The sequence below is a fragment of the Topomyia yanbarensis genome, chromosome 2, assembly GCF_030247195.1.
Source record: "Topomyia yanbarensis strain Yona2022 chromosome 2, ASM3024719v1, whole genome shotgun sequence".
Taxonomy (NCBI): Eukaryota; Metazoa; Arthropoda; class Insecta; order Diptera; family Culicidae; genus Topomyia; species Topomyia yanbarensis.
This window is the reverse complement of record NC_080671.1, coordinates 4,230,176-4,251,067: the sequence shown is the minus strand read 5'-3', so window position 1 is coordinate 4,251,067 and position 20,892 is coordinate 4,230,176. Positions and strand designations below refer to the sequence as shown.

The 20,892-nt window shown below is 39.5% G+C and overlaps 2 protein-coding genes across 8 annotated transcripts in view; both read left to right on the top strand.

The window, feature by feature from the left end:
• LOC131678279 (embryonic polarity protein dorsal) overlaps nt 1–17,018 on the top strand; it is a 163,830-nt gene extending 146,812 nt beyond the window's left edge. For 6 of the 7 annotated variants that reach the window (XM_058958314.1, XM_058958312.1, XM_058958313.1 and 3 more), the window contains 3 exons: nt 14,336–14,755; nt 14,812–15,206; nt 15,270–17,018. In XM_058958314.1, the coding sequence (XP_058814297.1) occupies nt 14,356–14,755; nt 14,812–15,206; nt 15,270–17,018 (2,544 nt within the window). In that variant the 5' untranslated portion in view covers nt 14,336–14,355. Of the gene's footprint in view, nt 1–13,303; nt 14,212–14,335; nt 14,756–14,811; nt 15,207–15,269 lie in introns of those variants that run through there. The other variant, XM_058958309.1, reaches the window with a different exon arrangement.
• A 48-nt stretch (nt 17,019–17,066) lies between these two features.
• Nucleotides 17,067–19,650, top strand: LOC131678286 (uncharacterized protein DDB_G0283357-like). The gene is made up of 3 exons (XM_058958324.1): nt 17,067–17,192; nt 18,700–18,762; nt 18,828–19,650. The coding sequence occupies exons 1-3, from the start codon at nt 17,099–17,101 to the stop codon at nt 19,565–19,567; spliced, it is 897 nt and encodes a 298-aa protein (XP_058814307.1). The 5' UTR covers nt 17,067–17,098; the 3' UTR covers nt 19,568–19,650.
• The last annotated feature ends 1,242 nt before the right edge of the window (nt 19,651–20,892 follow it).

Here is a 20,892-nt window from a genome sequence, read left to right as displayed (position 1 = left end):
TGTTGGGGAGACTTTACCAAGTGGCAATTAGTTGAAGTACGATACAAAATTCCTGATATTTATTATGCTTTGGTATCTACTGTTAATGTTAATCACGCCATAAAAAAATTCCACCTCAAACATAAGTCTTTATATTTTAGTATTAGTAAACAAAGTTAGCAATAGTAGGACAGATTTCGTGACGTGGGAACATGCAATGCAAGCAGCACAGTTAATCCTTAAAAGTAAATGCACTAAAAATCGAAATTTATCAAATGCAACCCTTTTATATTTTTACTGCTACCTAAGGATCTCAACAATATGGAAAAAAATAATTACAGTATGTTTTATGACATTCTTTTTTTGCTATGATTTTTCAAAATTATCTTGGTTAAGTCAAACGATCGTAGAAAAACTTTTGTAACATTTCAAAAATTAAATTAAAAATTCTGCAAAAAATCATGAAGACGCACAATAACTTTGCCCATTATATCTCAATGACTTTTGAGTGATTGAAGGCTTTTTTAGAGATTTATGCAGTTTTAGCTGAAAAGCTGGTCAAGTCCCCCATGTTCCCCTACTAGTCATAACAAAAGAGTTTGTGGACAGCGAAGAAATGGATCGCGCGACAGAATTAAGCGCTCCAAATACCGTCTGCCATTGGTACGGACGTAATAACAATCCGTTACAATGAACCAACCAGCTTCGTGAGAGCTCTAACCGTAGTAATGTAAAGACCTGATCCGTCGCGTTGTTAACAGTATGATGATACAGACAAATAATATCTTGGTCCAAAGCCTGCCTCGGATCACGAGGGGTCTTAAGATGGCCTTACATCTAGCATCTTACGGCTAAACTATGAAACGTAATCAGTTCAAAATTACGTTTATGATAAAATTTGAGACAGTTTTGCATGAGATAAGTTCCATCTACATTTCCGATAGTAGAGGCACTCATTCCAACTTCACAATAAGGAAGCAACGGGTCTTTTTTGTTTTTACGACGTTTAGTAACAAAGTCGATTTGTTATACTCTTTGCAGCCAGTAAGCAAAACGATTTTTAGCGATTTAGTCATCAATACCCAGCCGCATATTACACTTTCCATTTGAGACTTGGTTTGTGGAAATCGGTTTAGTCATCACCGATGAACCGGTGGAAATTTAATTTTGGAATATGACCGAAACATGGAACTTCCGGAACTAACGACAATGAACAATACATTCAAAAAATCTTTGATTGGCCATCAGTGATATAGACCTGGAAATCGAAATAATTTAATGTCCATTTGAAAAGATTTTCCACCTCTGAAGTTTTATGATTGTACCGATGTATATTGACCGTAAAACTAAGATTCTGGTTCGCCGGCTGCAGCGCAAGGTAATTTATCCTCTTTGACCACTTTCCGATTACTCTCCTCGAGGCATAGTGACTCGTCTTTGAACGAGCCACTATGCCGCAACTCATCATGTTTGCTCTCCTCGCAATCCTTTTGTTCCTGTATCTTCATCGTTGTAATCTCCTTCGAACTCATGTTCACAGCTCTTGTTTTGTGTTCGTTTTGTTTCCACGAATAGCAAGGGAAAGAAAGTCAACCAAGTCGGAATACAGCTCGAAAAATTAAGAGCAACAATTCTGTGCTGAGTATTTAACATCACTTCGAATCTCAGTCCATCTTTTTTGTGTCAAGAAGTGTTGAAACCTCTGCCACTCATTTCTTGACGTGGGTCGCCACATTTCGGATTCGAATAAAGACAGAGATTTTACGGTATTGGTTGTTCTTGTTCGTTGGTACCTTCTCATTCAGCTACGGCCGCAGAAGGCTGATAGCATCCAATCGAAGCCAGTCTAAGGACCAAATGACTTACGCTTACGTGGATGCATGAAATGCGTAACCTGTTCGTAACCAAAATCAATCTCAACGTTCTGTCTCACTAGATGATCCCTGAGATAGTATCCATCTCCACGATGAGGATGGCTAAAGTTCCGGTATTCTTATGATAGAGTTTCTTTCATCCAGAATGAAATCATTTACATCTTCAGCACCAAGTCGGAAATATCCCACAGCCGTGAGCCCCGTCGGAATTTTAGGTTCCCTCGCGGTCGTACAGTCAAGAGTACTCCAGTAGGCTTGCTCTTCAAACCAATTGGCAGTTTCTTTATCTGAGCTCTGAAAGACCATACAACTCGCCCTAAATCTGGCTGGCCTCTTCTGTATTCTGATGTGTATTGGATTGGGATAGTTCTTGGTTATAATCCTTGTTCTGATTGCCTCAGCGATCGCACTGTAGCAAGGGATTGAGTCCTTTGCACAGATTTCAAACCTTTCTTTTTGTTTCTTCTACGCCATCGAATTCTTGCTGTTGTTGGTGTTTTTGTTTTATTGTTCTTGTTGTTATTGCTGTTGTTGTTATTGTTTTTTACATTTCTTATAAAAGAAATGTATAGAATTCGCTCAAACTTTCAAGAATTTTTCCGAGGCCCGGAGGGCCGAGTCTTATATACCAATCGACTCAGCTCGACGATTTGGGACAATGTCTCTGTGTGTGTGTGTGTGTGTGTGTGTGTGTGTGTGTGTGTGTGTGTGTGTGTGTGTGTCTGTGTGTGTGTATGTAACGGACAAATTCTCATTCGTGTTTCTCAGCAATGGCTGAACCGATCTTATCCAAACCAATTTTAAATGAAAGAACTAAAAAACAGTATGAACGCTATTAATTTGTTTTTGATTCTGATGTTTAGTTTCCAAGATATGAATGTTTGAATGCGTAAAAATGGCGTTTTTTGCAGTTTTTTTGAATTATCTGCCGAAATTGGCAACATAGATTAACAATTTATATATTTTTAGACAGCTTTAACGAATACCTTTCGAACAAGCTATAGATTGTTGAAATCGGACTATTATCAAAAAAGATATTTAACATTAAATGCGGACGAAAGATTTTTATCATTTCCCATTGCCAGAAATATGACCAAAAACATGTAATCTATTATTAACGCCAAAGCGGCTTATTTTAGGTCAATAGTATCTTCGGAGAATTTAATGGAGGTAATATGCCCTTTCTTTTGGTATTGTGCTTTTGCTGATTAATCCCCCTATGAGTGAGATATTTTCACAAATTTTCTTGAAAGTGATTATATCGAAAAGATGTCTTCAGCAAATTTGTAGCTCTTACTTTTGCGAATAACTTTACTAAAGACTTTAAATATCTATTTTGAATACTTTAAAAGTTTGTTGATTACTCTTTTTCGCCTATTTATTGTTCAATATAGTAATAATCCACTGAAATAAGCTAAACATTATTTCGATAAAACGAATTTTGTATTTCATTTTTCTATCTACAACCGCTAGAAATCACCGAACACTTCCAAGTTGTCTGGAAGGAACTTGATAACTTATCAGTGCAAAAATGTTCATTTGTGCGAACCTTCTGACTGCAATTTTTCTAACTTATAACCATCGGTTCGATCTGAAACCTTTCGGAAAATGAAAAGCGAAATAAATAACTCCAAGCAACGGCCTAGCCAAGAGAAGGTTTTAACACCATATAGCCCCCCACCACACAAAAAAAATATTGGATTGGAGTTGAAAATTTATTGATGCAAACTGATTTAATTCAATATTACAATAACATTATCTGATCCGTAGATTGATAACCTGTTGTTGTAAACATCATGAGGAATTTTGATAAATTGTCGGAAAGGGGTCCTGATATGTAACTGATCTATTGGTCTTGATTTCACAGTTGTCTAATTGCATCAATATCAAATTTCTGCCTGAAAACATTCCAATAGAAAATTCCAGAGTTCTGTAATCAATCATAATCCTCAGATTTATTTTCAAATTGAGCTCGCTTTTGTAGAGATGTACTGTTATAAGGGTCTTTATTTAATAGAAAGCGAAGTTAAAATTTATTTAATGTCTATGAAACATAGAACAGCTCACCAAGAAAAATGCATAACTTTCAACATTTGCTAAAAATGTTTTTGCCTTTCTCATTCAATCTAAAATTCGTCAATCTAATCCCGACCCGGAGGGCCGAGTGTCATATGCCAATCGACTGAGTTCGTCGAGATCGAAAAATGTCTGTGTGTATGTATGTGTGTGTATGTGTGTATGTAGAAAAAAATGTGACCTCTGTTTTTCAGAGATGGCTGGACCGATTTGCACAAAGTTAGTCTCAAATGAAAGGTACAACCTTCCCATCGGCTGCTATTGAATTTTTTATTGATTGGACTTCCGTTTCCGGAGTTACGAGTTGAAGAGTGCAATCACACAGCAAATTCCCATATAAACTGAAATGAAAAATTTTCAAAATCAGATTTGTATTTATGATGCCAAATGACTTTAAAATGCATGAAACATTGAGATGTTTGACAAAAATTGACTTCTTTGGACTTTGGTACATTTTTGCCTTTCTCATATAGAAAGGTTATGCAATCACTCCAAAAATCGTCAATCATACCGGCCCGGAGGGAGTATGCAGTGAGGGGTAGCTACTTTAAAATTAAAAATAGTTTAAAATTCCTTAACAAGTTTAAAATTTTCGGCAGGATCTGGAGCTCCCGGACCTTTCTCCATGATCCGCCCCTGGTTTCAAGCGACGTTTCAGTATCACATAGTAACTCAAGATCGTGGCTGTCGATCCATTGTATGTATGTGCAAATCGTACTGAACATGTAATATTCATTTCCACCATTGTATTGAACATAACCAGGAATCGTAGTCTGGACAAATGAGACAAACACAATTGCACCACTAGGTGGATTAAGACAGGTTTTTTTTGGGAATGCGTCGAGTTGAGACGAAAACGTAATATGATTAATAACGAGGATAACACTTTCCGAATGTAGAGAGAAATTTATGAAAAATGACGATTTCTATTCGACTCTAGCAGATTCTGATCGATTTTGATGAGCTTTTGATTTTTGTTTTATGACCAATTATATGTATAGGTCAAATGTTTAACAACAGTAATTTAAGGTCAAGATAGCATCATTTTGAAACCGCCAATTTCGGAGGTTTAGTATCTTCGATGAGTTTTACAAACGTTAATCAGCGCATCATTTGATAAAATAATTTTGACGGTATATCGTCCAAGAAGTATTTATGGTGAATTTTCTCAGGTTAATATTCATGACTACAATAAAGTCTCAACAAATTCGCTAAAGACAGGAACTCTGTTACTATTTTCTGAAAAATTAATTCTGCATAATTTTAAAACTTCGCCAAACCCCCACCAAACCGAATTTCTGGCTACGCCGCTGATTTCAAGTAAGTAGAAACAAAGTCGTTCTACACTCGTTCAAAAGAAACTTCTTCGAATGCTGAATATCTAATATAACACATTGAAACCCCGATGTTATCAGCCAAATATGAACATATGTTTGATGGGCTTTAGCAGATGAACAGGACTGAATTCGAGCAAATCCTTTCTTGAGCATGTTTTCCTTATCATGAAGATATGCGAAATATGCGAAAAGAAAAAGTTCATCATTATCAGAAATAGTTATCAGACTACATCAAGGGACGAGAAGAATATTTTAACAGCTTCAGTTTATTATAAAGGAAAAAAATTGCCCGATTTAGTCAATGTCCCTATTTTGTCAGCCTAAAATACACCATGAGACTGATAAAAATGGATCTTTATTGTATGTATTATTCGCTGTGTTTCACATTAATAGGTACATTTCTTTTTTGGAGATTTTTTTGTTGCATCGAACTACAACAATTTTTAGGTAGTTTTCAAGGGGTTATTTTATAGACTTCTTCCAAAATTTGGCGAACCTATTCCAATTCGTATACCAATTAATTGGGTCATTAAATGAGAAAAAAACTCTTTTTTATTACATACATCGATAAAGCTGATTTTCGTGATTGCAACAATGTATTTTTCCAACTCAGGAAACGTGAAAATAAAATTTAAATTTAAAATAAAGAAATATGTTGACAGTCTGGATTTGACACTATCAGAAGGATTTGACATTTCGAATTTCACGACAAATGATGCCCTGTCAGAAAAAATGAACACATGTTTTCCCGGTTTTCCCGCAGGGTTATTTTTATTTGACATAAACACCATACAATGAATATAGTTTTTTTCATTTTGGGTGTTGTCTTGATGGGCCAGATGTAAACAACCGCAGTTTTCCTATGTATGGTTGCCTAGTTTATATAAGATTTATTTTAAAAAACAAAAAATTCGTTTTTACGTATTATAACGAATTTGTTTTTGAAATGATGTTGTATTATGTATATTGGACCTAAAATTTAACGGATGGAATGGAAAACTGTATATAGCTTAATGACCCAATTGGTATACCAACACGTACATTTATATGTCTTCAGTTCAAATATATCAGTAAATTGTATCTCCAACAATGTTACCCCGTATCAACTGTTTTATAATGCTGCTGAAAACAAATATTCATCATTTTTAAAGAAAACAAAACAGTTTTCTAAAATTGGGAGAAGAGTGAAGATGCTAGCGACATTAGAGGCACTTTGCTGAAGACACCTAAGCACGAAAACGTCACTGAAGCTCAGCAAATACTTTTTACCGTCTTTAAGGGGTTTTGAACGACAATGGGGCACCGTCTGTTATTATTACCATCTGTTACCAGGAGGAACACATGGAACTCGTTGTCTTTATTTTAACTGTTTCCGTCTATGTTCACACGAGTAATGAGTTTTGTGTAATACGTGGCCGTCTTTCCTTGACCGAATAGGATTAGACTCGGACCGAAGCGCTAAATGGATGGGGGCGCCAGGCCCGCTAGATAGTTCGTGAATAATATACCATGAATCAAGGATCAGTTCACGAACCAAACATGGATCGATGGTTAATTATCTGAGTTTTGTGAAATTATTCACTGAAAAATATAAAGTATATGCGCAAAATATTACATATTTGATTCACTATATCGCTATATCAAGTGGAAACGTATTTTATGGTTTTGTGAACTGTTTCACAAGTATACTAGAAATCATGAAGCATAGTTCGCATACTATTATAAGGAGCATGCCTAAAATGCATGATGTATAAACTGGTTTACGAAAGTGGAATCAATCGGTGGTATCATAGTTTTATGAACTATTCCACCAGAAGGAATGCGATCAATATTCTATAAATCAGTTCACGGAGCAAAATTTAATTGATAAATAATTTTATTGACAAATGGTCGGTGTTAAGTTAGACCGGACTAGGAGATATTGTATTGATTTCGAGAAAAACGAGTTAAACATTTTAATCGCAGCATTCTATACGTTGTAATTCGAAACAAGATTTTGCCATAATTTTTGCTTAATGTGACATATTCCAAATCTGGCAAAAGTCGAATGTAGTTGAAGAAGTTCCTTATCCAGTAGTATCATTATTTCACCTTTTGGGAATTGGCCACTTAGTCCGGTCTGACTTAACACCATCCAAATAATACTCCGAATTTGGTGCAGTAGTTTATGTGAAATTATCAACAACTGATTTGCTTGGACTATGAACTGCCGTGATATGCATAACAGTCCCACCTGTATAGTAAACCCATAGCAAATGGGACTGTTATGCGGATCACGGCAGTGAACAATGTCATGAAAGTTAAAATTTTTAGGGATATCTTCTAATAATTGGTATACTATAAATCAACTGTCAGTTCAAAAAGCAAACATGAATTCATTAATGGGGAGATGCTTAGGATGACATCGAGCTCCCCGTAAATTTATGGAGATTTGCGGAAAACATGGCTGCACTTATACACACCATCAAGTACTACCCAATGGTTCACCGAAGTCTACGAATATTGTGAGCAATATTAGAACTGTGTCATCATCTTCCAAAACTTCCTCGTCGTTTCTAACAACAGCCATTAATCAGTACTGTTCCGTTATGCACCAGTCATCCTACATGGTCTTGAAGCTAAGATCTACAGTTCAACGTCAAGGACGATCCATCATCTAGCAATGCGTGAGTGTAGATTCTTGGATTGACTACTTGACGTTACTTTGAGATTGAGCTCATGCTTGAAGGAACTTCGCATCCGCTTTGCCTACGCTGGACTGCAGACACTTGTAACGAAAGTGTCAAGTGAGGACTCATCGGCCATGGTTTCCCTGAAGATATCTGTAGCTCGTAATGCGCAATCCAAGTATCGATTGACCGATGTCCATACAGTATGAGAACTCAAGCTTTCTCCACAATCTTTATCGTTTGACAAACTAGTTAAAAGGCTACTTGATAGGGCTCCCTATAGATTCATACACCGACGTGTGACCGAGGTTCTTAATAAGAATCAGAAATTGGCGAGTGGGACACATATTAGGTAGCCGAGAAGGTGGAGAGACGAACCGTATCGCTGAAAAACTCGACTATGTTGGATAGTACATCGGTCACTTATCGGTAGAAGCAGCCCAAATCGTTATGTGAGGCATCACGTTAGGGGATGTAGTCATTATAATCGATCCGAGATTTCCGAGGAACTGCTGACCCAAACAACGAGTAATTGGGACTAAAACTGGAATCTACGTAAGACCAGCAATCAATTTGTCGGTGTCAACGAAAGTGATATGGAATTGTAGCCATCCACTCGAGGGAATGTTCCGCAAACCCCACGACTGTGGACACACCTACTTTTCTCGAGCAATCTTCAGCCAATGATAATAGCGGGTATGATCCAGAGCTTCTGGTTTAGGATCGGAAATGATTAGAGCGAAGAAGTTTCGGTTGATCGACCACGTTAGCTGAGTGTTATTTCCAATTTCAATGATTGTACACTCGATTAGTTGTAACGCTTTAGTGCATTGCTAAAAATGGCAGAAATTTGAATTGAACGTCGCTTATTTTGGCATTGTATCAACAATATCACAATTCCTCTCATCGCCGAATTGATAGCAGAGCAGTTCGGAATCGCACAAAGCTTCGTATCCTACGTGATCAAAACGTTCCGACAACCCAGCAGAATGATACTATCGGCAGAAACCGCAGCACAGTAAGGCCAAAATGGCACACAAAAATTCCCGTTCAAGTTTCAATTCATTTTAATCAAAAACAATGAACCATTTTCAGAAAGTCTCAGAATTCTATCCTCAAGAATTTACCATTCCCCAGAAAGACTTATTCCCCAGAAAAGTGTTTTTATTCATTTTCTGTGGTGATGCCATAGGTTTGCGTACTACCTAATTCAAGGAACTGATGCGGTGTAAAGCTGCTGAGGATGTGCCGTCAAAAGCGGCGGTCCCTCGAAAACAAATCCGTTATCCACTCGTATAACCGTTTTACTCGAACATAGGGTTTAATACCTTCTTTCAAACATGAGCAGTTCTTAGAATTTGTATGCCAAATAACTGTTGCACGCAAACTTGTGATCTTTTCGTCAGCCCGGTTTGCTATAGGAATTGATTGCTTCTTCCGAAGTTTCCTTGAATCTGTAATAAAATCGAAATGAATGCATACTTTGACAAATGGTTTGATGGATTTTTAGAGCAATAACCCTTCTTTTGCATTGGAAATGTTCCGTACGTAAACGTAAGATCCACCTGATTGTTCGATTCACTCAAACATGTTGCACTAAATACATTCGAAAGTATTTCCATACCTTATGTCAAATGGTACTTACACAAATCTAACAAACATTGGTACCGTGATCGCATGTGTAATTATGGCGCCACTGACATATGCGAGTATACACAATATGTCTCATTTTAATAATCGTAGATTGAAACGCAAAGCTTAATTGTAATTTGATGCTTTATCTTTTAAATCGCTCTACTTCAGAGTGCTCGTTATTTTGAATCTTTTCTGGGAATCCTGCGCATGACAGTCACAATAAACTTTTGGATCAACTCAGGTCATCTTGCGCGTTTAATACAATACGGTGGAGGAATCTGCAACTGTGTTTTTCTTCATATATTTTGATGATTATTCTCATTCAAACTTAACAAAAGGCCTACTTGGCTTTAATTTGAAAAAGTCTTATAGTGGCATGGAGAAACATCCCTTAATTCAATAGTGCCCAGGGCCCCGAGTGGTCGCACGGCCTCTAAACGGTTTTCTCAGCCTTTTGCTACTGCTGGGATCGAGAACTACTACATCAACAGTTTTATCCGAGTAGCTTTTAAGGACATTATACAAGCGAGCCACAACACAGCTCCTACGCCACACACACTCCTCTACCCTGCCTAACCATGTATCTGACATGAGCAGGCCCGATGAGAGGGGGGGGGGGGGTCAGCCAGGGCAACTGCCCTGGGGCCCGGGTCGTATTTGGGGGCCCGCGTTTTAACCCGAAAGATGGGCGAACACGTCCGGTATTCATAGAAGAGCAATAAAAAATAGCAATAGTAAATTCTTTGTAATCGTTCGCCTTATTTAATTGTTATATGATGAAAGCGCAAAAAAAATGAAAATTTTATTTGATAGTTGACATTTTTAAAACAAACGTTCTTAAGGGAGTTGTCTACTTCGTGTACAAATTTAAAAAACGAGTTTTTTTGCTTGAATCGACGGAATACACTACAAAATATTGAGAAGCCAATTCAAAGTATTTTCGAAGAAAAAAATAGAGCGTCAAACAGGCATGCGAGTGCACGGACAAACGCATTCGTCCTCTTCTACGTTCGCTTCTTTGCTGTTGGTGCCGGTTTTTGGCTTGGAGATCCTGGGCGTGATTGTTGTTGAGTGATTATTGGTTCCTGTCAGATCCGTAGATATTGGTTTTGTAGCCGTTTGTGGTTTGGCATAAGACAACGGTGTGCTATTTACGGTTATAGTAAGTGGGCTTTTCTTAGCTGCTTTTGCACAAAGTTTTTCGTGGTGCAGTGTCTTTTTTCAGAATTCACGCATAGGAATCTAACAGTGTTGTCTGGTAGATTCCTATCGTCGCATTATCGGTTGATCCGCATAAAACAACCACCTACGTATAAGGGAGTTGGTTTCTACGAAAGCAGTTTCACCACAAGAACAACATTAGGGACACCCGGGAAATTCGAAGTTATAGCTGTTATGGAAGCCACTTCTCCGATTCTTGACATAAATTTGTTAATCACGATGTCAGGGGTGTGTGGATATAATTCATGTTAGCGCATCTCTTTAGAGTCCTTGCCTATATATACGAGGATGATGTTGTTAACGTTACAGCTTTTGTTGGTGTGCTGCACGTTGATCTGCGAAATAAACGACTGTGCTTCTTAATGTTTGATATGGTGTATTTGCAGGGCGTTAACTTCTCCCGGATTGAGCACAATCTCGTTTAGTAGCTGGTCTTACAGGACATTTCAAAAGCAAATGGCAACATAATTCGTCTGCAGTCGTTTTTGTCGATTTTTAGTTTCTACTCTGGGCCAGATGAGAAGCTAGACTGACCTTAGTTAACCGGTGAATAAAACTAAACTGAATTTTTGTGTTTTTATACTACATTCAAGGAATATTTCCCCTAATAATGCATTGTGTTGAGATAGAACGGTGATTTTGGGCCTCGCCAAAGATGAGTGTGATGTCTAATTATAATGTGCGAAATAATGAAATCAAATCAGTTCAGTTCATCCAACACCAGCAGTACTATATATTCTAACAGCATATCAAAACCGGCTCCTACGTTATGTATATCACATTGTTTATTAATAAAACCTGCGATTTGGATCGGTTTTCTAGGATTCAATATGAGATAAACTTATGTAAATTGAAAATCTTTTTGATTTAATAATTTTAAACATGAATTTCGAGCTGCATCTGCTACCTTCTCATTTTGCTTATAAAGCTAAAGAGCTAAAGAGCTAAAAACTGCTCCACCGCTACCAGCACATACATTAATCCGTGTGTCGCTTTGCACAGTAAAAGCAAAATATCATGTTCCAACCCACTATGTCGAAAAAATGAGTGACGATTACAAACATAAAGTGGCCTATTATGGTCAAACTGTATTCCTGTTTACTTCTTGAGACGTTCCTTAAGATCTATTTACACCCTACAATTTCACCAAGTTAGACATAGCGTGCTGATTATATTCCAGACTATCATCAAGCGTTTGTTTCACGAAACGAAATATATCTGCTCACTGTTAAATAAAAATTCTAAATCCCTCCGGAGGTTGGAAGTATTATTCCTGCTATTGTAGCACCTGCAGATCGTTCAGTATGCTTCCGGAAGTGCAGAATGCTCTGTTTTAATTGTTCTATGTCGTTATTTTCATTACCACTAACCTTACCTCTTACCCAATCCTACATCAGGGAAGTGATGAAAAAACGATTCATGACAAGGCAGAAATGTCCGATCAACATGGAAAACGTGTCATTTAAGCCAGGCGCTATTGATTCCTGATTCCTGAGTACCCGCAAATTGAAAAACTCGTAACTATGGAAATTTTACACGATTTGGATACCACGGAATAAGCTGTCGAAATTCACCTGCCTGGCACGCTACCTGTGCATGTGTCAATGTGTGTCACCCGGAAAACTATAGAAACCACGGACTCACGAGTTTCCAATAACTGAAGAGGCACTAACTCATGCTGAACTAGAGGGCTTAGGTTTAAAAGGGCCCGGCAGTAATACAAGCCTTGGGGTCCGACGCGGCTCTCGACGGCCCTGGACATGAGCAAATATAAAAATGCGTTTTTCAACACACTAACCTTGCCGGTGTGCAACGAAACTGCTACTTGAGGAAGCTAGACAATTTTCCTATGCAATCAACTCGAGTTTTTGACGGAATGCCATCTGTAGTTCTTATTTTGTGCGAAAACATCACCCCTCTTCACTTTGGGTTTCTTTTCGAAATACACTTATTTTTCTTCTTCCTATTTTTATTGCACTTTTTCAAATGCACTTTTATCACACACCACTGCAAAAAACACCCACGAAACTTCAATCGTTTACTAACAAAACATCAAATTTTCTGCCACTGTGTAGATAACCGAAGGAAAATGTCCGAAAACTCTCATTTGTGCGTTTGAATTTTCACTTCAAATTACAATTTTTCTCAATGTAAACAAGCGCGTCGGTGCCTAGCAACAAGCGGGCGTTCCTGGCTTCCACATATCTTCACCTTAATCTATTAACCGAGATTTTCTTGCACATATAGAACCGTTTAGTATTCTACGCTTAACGAACAAGTCCTCCAAATTCTCACTTACGTCAGCATACTCCTTTTAGTGATTATCAATTCTTCACGATATCTCCTGCATATTCCATTACAATGGTAATTCAGTTTTAACATCAAGAAAAAACGACATGATATATAAATGTGCAAAATTAAAATAAAAAGCTTTTGCTGAAACCAGAGCAACACAGCTAAATCATGTTGCTTTGATTGACATGATATAAACACAAACCACTTACGCCTCCATCGAATGCATCTGGCATGGAGACGCGTGCGGTTGGTACATATTTGTTTATCGCTAACTGCTTGCGGTTGGCGGAGATTGAATATAGAATCACGATTCAGCTAGGTTTAATATTTTTGTGATAATTTGCAATGGTAAAAAATGAACGTTTCGAAACACATGTAAAAGTCCAATAAAATCGATTAAATTTTTAAAATCTCAACATACTCCAAGTTGAAGCTTATCTTGAGTTATTCCCCTTATATCGTTAATTTGTGCGTTAGCATTAAGGATCGGCCTTGTATCCCTAATCAATCATGGCTTGCAATTATGAGCACTACCCTTTCGAACTGAAGTGCAACAACGATACAGGACAATCATAAAATTGACATTGACCAGTTAGACCACCTACACATTCATGATATTCTATAGAATTTTAGCATTTTTCATATCTTCTACCGAGATCTTTACAGTCGAGTCTGATTGGCCAACAAATCTTTTACCGATCTCTCAGTACAAGTGACGTTTATATGCTGAGACTCGAGAGATATATCACTGGAAGTCAGTAAATATATGTAGCTTAGTTTTAAAATTGATTGACTTTTCATCAGTGCCTAAATTACCGAACTGAATTGAGTGCGTAGTACGAGCAAAAAAGTGTAAAACCATGTCCTTCCCGACGCGATCCACCGCAACGTTCTCACGCAGTGTCATCCGGCGTCGCGTTAGACACAACTCATCGGCATCCTCCTCATCGTCTACATCTTCATCCGACTATGAACATTTGAATCTGTTCCACAAACTCGATCGCTTGAAGCAGTCACCCCTAGCCGGAATGTACAACACGGTTGTTCACAGTGAAACCACTATCTGCAATAAGCCCACCTATCCCATTGTTTCACCCACCACAAAACTCATACCAAGAGGAAAAGGTAAAATTAGGGTTCAGGTCACCATAATAAAAACAGGAATTCTTTCGCAAGCCTACTATTTTGCACTCTAGCCAAACAGGCCTACTTTGATGAATCGAAAACTAACAATCTCCATTGCTTTCAGCTGATATAATCGTCGAAGAAATGCCCCCTTCAGCACCCGAGAAGCCATTCGTCGTCATCACCGAACAGCCGCAGTCCAAGGCACTCCGCTTTCGGTATGAATGTGAAGGACGTTCGGCCGGTTCGATACCGGGTGTGCACAGTACACCGGAGCAGAAAACCTTCCCCAGCATCGAGGTACGCGGTTACAAGGGCCGAGCCGTGGTGGTAGTTTCCTGCGTTACCAAGGATCCACCGTATCGGCCCCATCCGCACAATCTAGTCGGTAAGGAGGGCTGCAAGAAGGGTGTCTGCACGGTGGAGATCAACAGTAGTAGTATGACCTATACCTTCAGCAATCTCGGTATTCAGTGCGTCAAGAAGAAGGACATCGAGGATGCGCTGCGATTACGAGAGGAGATACGGGTGGATCCGTTCAAAAGTAAGGATCGATTTAATGTTATGTTAAATTAAGGAGCTAATTTATATTTTTTTCAGCTGGATACAGTCACGCTAAGCAACCCGCCACCATCGATCTGAACGCCGTCCGACTTTGCTTCCAAGTGTTTCTGGAGGGTCAACAGCGGGGACGCTTTACGGAACCGCTGCAGCCGGTGGTGTCCGATATTATCTACGACAAGAAGGCCATGTCGGATCTGGTGATTTGTAAGCTTAGTGACATTACGGCTACGGTGGCCGGTGGCAAAGAGATTATTCTGTTGTGCGAAAAGGTCGCCAAGGAGGACATTTCGGTGAGATTTTACGAGGAACAGCACGGCAAGATCGTGTGGGAGGATATTGGCGAGTTTCAGCATACCAACGTGCACAAACAGGTGGCTATCTGCTTCAGAACGCCACGCTATCGAACGCTGGAGGTGGAGCATTCAGTTATGGTGAGGCGTTGTCCGACTTGAATCAGATTAGGGAACTTATTTTCGGTTTTTTTTCGTTTTCAGGTGAATATTCAACTGAGAAGGCCTTCGGACGGTGCTACCAGTGAACCGCTGCCATTCGAACTCGTCCCGCTAGACTCAGGTAGGCGTAGATTCTGGTCGCTTCAGCATGACATACTGAAGAACGATTCTCCGGAGAATGAGGTGTTCAAAAAAATTCTTCTAGAGGGTACAGTAGCTCCGGCAGAGTTGAAACCTACTCCGCCCGTTAGTCCAAGTCAATCGGATGAGGTCATAGTGTTAGACACTCCGATAGCGGAGAACAAACCAATCGTAACGGAGCAGATTCCTAGTGAACAGAAAACGACCGAGTGGATCGAGCGAAACGAATTCAACGATGCTAACAATAATAGCGTTGACAATCAGATGATGGAGGAAAGTGTGTCCGTCGAGCAGCAAGTTCCGAAAGAGGATGAAGATAAAACTCTGAATGAGCTGTTGGAACAGGTTGCCGAGCTGGATGAGATCTATACGGATCACCAGCTCCGGCGGGAAAATATGATCATTGAGAATGAACTGAAAAATCTAGAGAAAACTGTTCCGATTGGTCTGGTAGAGAACGGTGAAAAGATGGATATTGACGATGTTTTTGATGACGCAGCTACCTATACTAGTTTGCAACGTGCCTTTAAAAATCCGGTTCCGCTAGCGTTAGGCCCTCCGGTTCCACCGCGTCCTTTCTTTCAATTTGAAGTAGAACCAGGGGATTACGATGCCGTGGAACCTGCTGTTGTTTGTCCTCCTACCATTGAGATTACTTCGTTGAAACGGGATAGCAGAGATGAGGAAAAACTTCCCCCACTTCCTCCGAAACGTGCTAAACCAAATAGTCAGAATAAGGAAAATTTCGATGGCGATGAAGTCATCCTGCATAGTATCATTCGTAAAGGTTCCATGCGTAGCTTAACCCCACGTCCCCAGTCTGATCAGATCATCATCATGAAGTCTCCGGACAGCCCACCGAATAAAAAACTTCCTCCTACACCGCCGGCGTCCCCTGTTAAGAGTGACTACGGTACATTGCCTAAGAGTAAGAAGCCAGGTTTTTTCTCTAAGCTGTTCTCTCGTAAGAAAAGCAAATCTGATCTTTCCGGTAGTACCAGCACTCTGAACAATAAGGGAACTCCTGGAGCATCCAAAGAACCAAGTGTCGTAAATTTCGAATCGGGTGATTCTGTTCGGGCTTCTATTCGTAGCAAAACTGAGAAGGGGGAGAAGCGTAAGGCTGGTAAACCGGTTGCTCGAAGTGCCAGCAGTGTTTCCTACAAGCAGCGACCGACTACCGAGTCGAATCCCGATGTAATCTACATCCCGCTCAAAGGTGATGGTCCTTCGACAAACCTTTCGTTCCGAACCGGAAACGGGGGCAGTGGCACGCATCTTTCTCTTCCGGGGAACGAAAATTATGAGCGAGCAAGCACAGCTTCGCTGCCACCACTGGATCGGAAAGCGGTCAGTGCTTTACAGCTGGACGTTCCGATTCAGGACGGTAATCTCGAACTGGTTGCTATTGCCGATGCAAGAAGTATAAAGAATCTGGTCGAGGGGGATTTCGGGATCAAGCTCGACCCGAGTGTAGATCTTACCGAAGCCGAACACTTTGCCTTGTACACCTCAATTGCCCCGAATGCGGCCCTCAGCGAGTTCGATGATACTTCCTGCTATTACTCCCTGGTCGAACCTGGTCCGTTCATATTCCAGCAGCAGCCGCATATCCGTCCCAATAGTACCGCTTACAGTGCCGATGTCTAGAAGCATTCAATCGTTTTAGTCTCAGTTTTTGAACTAGTTCATATCATTATCTGCACAACAGCAAACATTTTACTGACAACATGTACCTATCTCTGTCTGTGTTTGTAGCCAATCTGAGTCAAAAGCGCAAACGGCGCAACTGGGAGGTCCCAGAACACACACCGGAAGTAGCTCGTAAGTGTCTCCCGGTCTATTTACTCCTCCATCTGCTCTCTCTCTCTCACTGTGTCTCTTTGTCGCTCGAATACTACGCATTTATACATACCTGCATCATTGTTCATTATTCTCATCAATTTCCATTAACTGTCCGTATATTCACGAGCACATACATACCACACATCACATCCACTTGACACTCACAATTCCGGGTGGTTGGTCGGTTGTCTTTTCCGCATTGGAAATCAGCGCCTACTTTGCCAATCAAGCACACATTTTTTCGATCGCGGCGTAGTTCTACTAAAAAGCCGCCGCGGGACCATGCATCATTTGAAATTTGAAACAATTTTTTCTTTGGGAAAACAAAACAAAACTAACATTGTAACCAGGAACATGTACAGCATCATTGGATATCGGAGACTAACCCGTTCTGTAGGTGATGGTGGTTGGTGGTTTAGTTATACGGGAAAAAAGATGGATTTTGTGGTTCTGGTGAAAAAAAAACATTCACATTTGCCAATAAAAACACTAGTCGTTTTTGCAGCCTACTTGAATCGATCAAATTGTCGATCATAACATTTTTTGTGACAAGATACGTTTTGTCTGCGACAAAGCAGTTGGATTGGGGAATCGCCTCGTCCGATATCTTTCTTGTCTTTGGGATCATATATTGAAGATCAGAAAATTTGTACGTATTTGTGTTAGTTGGACAAACCGAACTAGTCAGTGGTGAAACCAAACAAGCTAGTCAGATTTATTATACAGTAAATAGTTATTTGAAGAAAAAAAAAACAACTTTTGAAGCTACTATATAGAACATCTCAACAGCAATCTGGCATTGTTTGTACAAGAGATTAGGGGAAAACATCGAAAGCCAAGCAATTACCCAGGTTTACCGATAAAATAGAAATAATAACAATTTGTGCAGCATAAACGCTACTTAATCGGAGAGTTGTTTTAGGCGTAAACTCGTTTTTTAAAACTGACGAATCTCTTGATATAAGATACCTTCTAATATACAACATTGTACGTTAATCATAGAAACAATTGAAAGTTGTAGCTCAACTGAGACTAAACCAAATGTTTTTTTTTTTAAATCAGGTTATATTTCAGAAAGAGAAATTTTATAAATACAACTATTTTACAAGCTAAAAGCAAATAACTATTGGTGCAATTATTATAGAATAAAATAAAACTAAAGTTCAATTGAGATCGCTGAGTTTCACTCTGTTAAACTTCAAATAGGTTATCAGTTTCAAGCAACTCATAATATTGTAAATGTAAGTCCAAATTAATTTTAGTTTTCTATGGAGTTTGCCTTCTGTTGATTTTTAAGCATGGTCTGTTTTAGAATATGTCCAATTTTCCAGTGTGTTCATTTGATTGCACAAAATCACCCAATCATTGTTATTGTAACATACCATTTCATCATACTTGCATGTCAGTTTACCTAACAGCTTTTTCGATCGTAGCAACTGCTGAAAATTACATTTCTGTTCAATAATAAAAACAAACAAAATTTCAGGCAACGCCTACTACGGACACATGCTTAACGTGCCAGGAGAAGCTATCAAAACGGAACCAAGAGGTATGCTAGGTTATTTTGCTGTCCCCCTTCAAGTAGAACCCTATCTGAAACTGAAATCATTCCAGATTCGCCTACACACCAATTTCTTGGCTTCCAGGGCACCTACCGCAATCCAAACGAGACCCCGTCACCGGTGGAACGATCGCCTATCGCGCACCATGGTAACACAACGCCCGTCGGACCGACCTCCCCCTTCACCGGTGCTGCCAGTAGCTTAACACCAACCCCCGGCGCATACCAAGCTAGCCCGGGCAACGATTTTTTCCTTGGCACCCAGCAGCAGTTCCAGAATCAGTACAACTTTGTCGCAACCTCCCCTACCAACGGTTTAACGATGTATCAACAGCAACAGCAGCAGCAGCAGCAGCAACAACAACAGCCGCAGAATCATCAGTTCCAGATTCCCGCCAACATCAGCAACGTCGTCCAGCAGTTCAATATAGGAAATCTCGTGAATGGTGGCCTACCGGTTACCCTTACTCAAGCCGGTCCTAGTGGAATCGGAACCGGAGCGGCTGGATCCTGTCAGCAGACCACGACTGGCAATACGACCGAGTACAATCTCAGCAGTTTGCTCGATATGGATCTCGGTAAGGAGTTCACCATGAACTCATCCGAGATCAAATCGATTATGGGGCATTTCTCCAACTCTGACATCAAGCAGGAATTGCAGAACAATAATAACACTAACACTAACAACAACAACAACCAGCATCACCCGCATCGAATGCAGCAGGAAGAAGAAAACCTTTCGAACAGTTTTACAAGACTGACGACCAGTACGTTGAACAATTTGGATAAGTAGGCCGCGGCCGAAGTGCAGTGAAATTTTGAGTGTACGAACAACAACTTGTAAATGCTAATAAGAAAGTAAACGTTGTTTTTTTACTACTGGGTACTTTAGTTAACATAGAGAAAGGAACAAAAGGTCGATGAATGTTGTAGAATCAGGAATCACAACGCTGATCCGAAATACGTATTCATCTGTGACACTAGATAGTAAGCAAGTAAGTCGTTCTCGAATTTTTTAAATCGTAACACTTGATGCCGACATGATCCGTTGTTTAAAACGTGTCCAACTTTTACTTTGCATGTAAATATCATTTTTCATTTGTTCATCAAATTTTCATCCTTTACAGTAATAATCATGAATAAGTTACCATTTATTTTTTGCACTATTGTGGGGCTTTGTTTTGTGCTGGAAAACTGTTTGAAAATAGCATGATAATGGACTATTTTACCTGTCTATTAATTGCGGAGGAAAGAGAAGAAATGTTAGCCTGACACTTTATACTAGATGCCGTGTAAACTATTGAACACCCCACTAGTATCAAATCATCTCTAAAGTACGCTTTTGACAACACTGGATTAGCTAAGGCAAATATCGGCATTTTTGCAGAATAATTTATTTTACAACTGTAGTTTCAGAAAAACATGTTTAAGTTCTTACACAGTTGCGTTTCGGCTTCGCCTCATCACAAACCGACACTAACTTTTTGTCGGAATGGATTAGCGCCGGCCTGACGCAAATCCCTTAAAACTAAAACACACTTTGTGTTTCAATCGAGGCGAAGCCGAAACGCAACTGTGTAAGAAATAAGGATTTGTGCCCTCAAGTGCAAAGACTGGTTTTACCAACAAATTTTCACCCTAGTGAGAGATTTTGGTGTTTACCAAATTTTCCTCCTTAGGGTGAAATACAGCATAATGTTTAAGTTGTTGTAGGGGCATCTTAAAATTTACCATTCGATGGCCAGGTTGCCTTTATTTATCGTTCAGAAATCATTCAGTTTAATTCATGTGGAATGGTACCTGCTTTTACTATCTTTTACTAGGTACTAGCACTGTGACTCCCGGATAGTTTTAAAAGAGGTGATCAAAAAGGTGTAAAATGTATTTGTAGCATTGCTAAAACTTTCATAAAACTAAGCAAGTGAAATTGTCCAGGATTAAATCATATTAGAATACATCACTCGTAGCCAGGTGTTTGAACGAATAAGACGCATTTTTCATCCGCTGTATTTATCGGATTCGAAGCTGTTTTGCCTAGATAAGTCTAGCGCGATAATGGTGCATTGTTACTAATACAATAGCGCGTGTGTGATCGATCAGCGACAGCAGTGTACTAGT

Excerpts from the sequence above, each read along its gene's own strand:
- LOC131678286 (XM_058958324.1), top strand. The coding sequence starts at position 17,099 with ATGTACCTATCTCTGTCTGTGTTTGTAGCCAATCTGAGTCAAAAGCGC. Across the intron at positions 17,193-18,699 it reads ACACACACCGGAAGTAGCTC|GCAACGCCTACTACGGACAC; the intron begins GTAAGTGTCTCC and ends ACAAAATTTCAG. Across the intron at positions 18,763-18,827 it reads TATCAAAACGGAACCAAGAG|ATTCGCCTACACACCAATTT; the intron begins GTATGCTAGGTT and ends AAATCATTCCAG.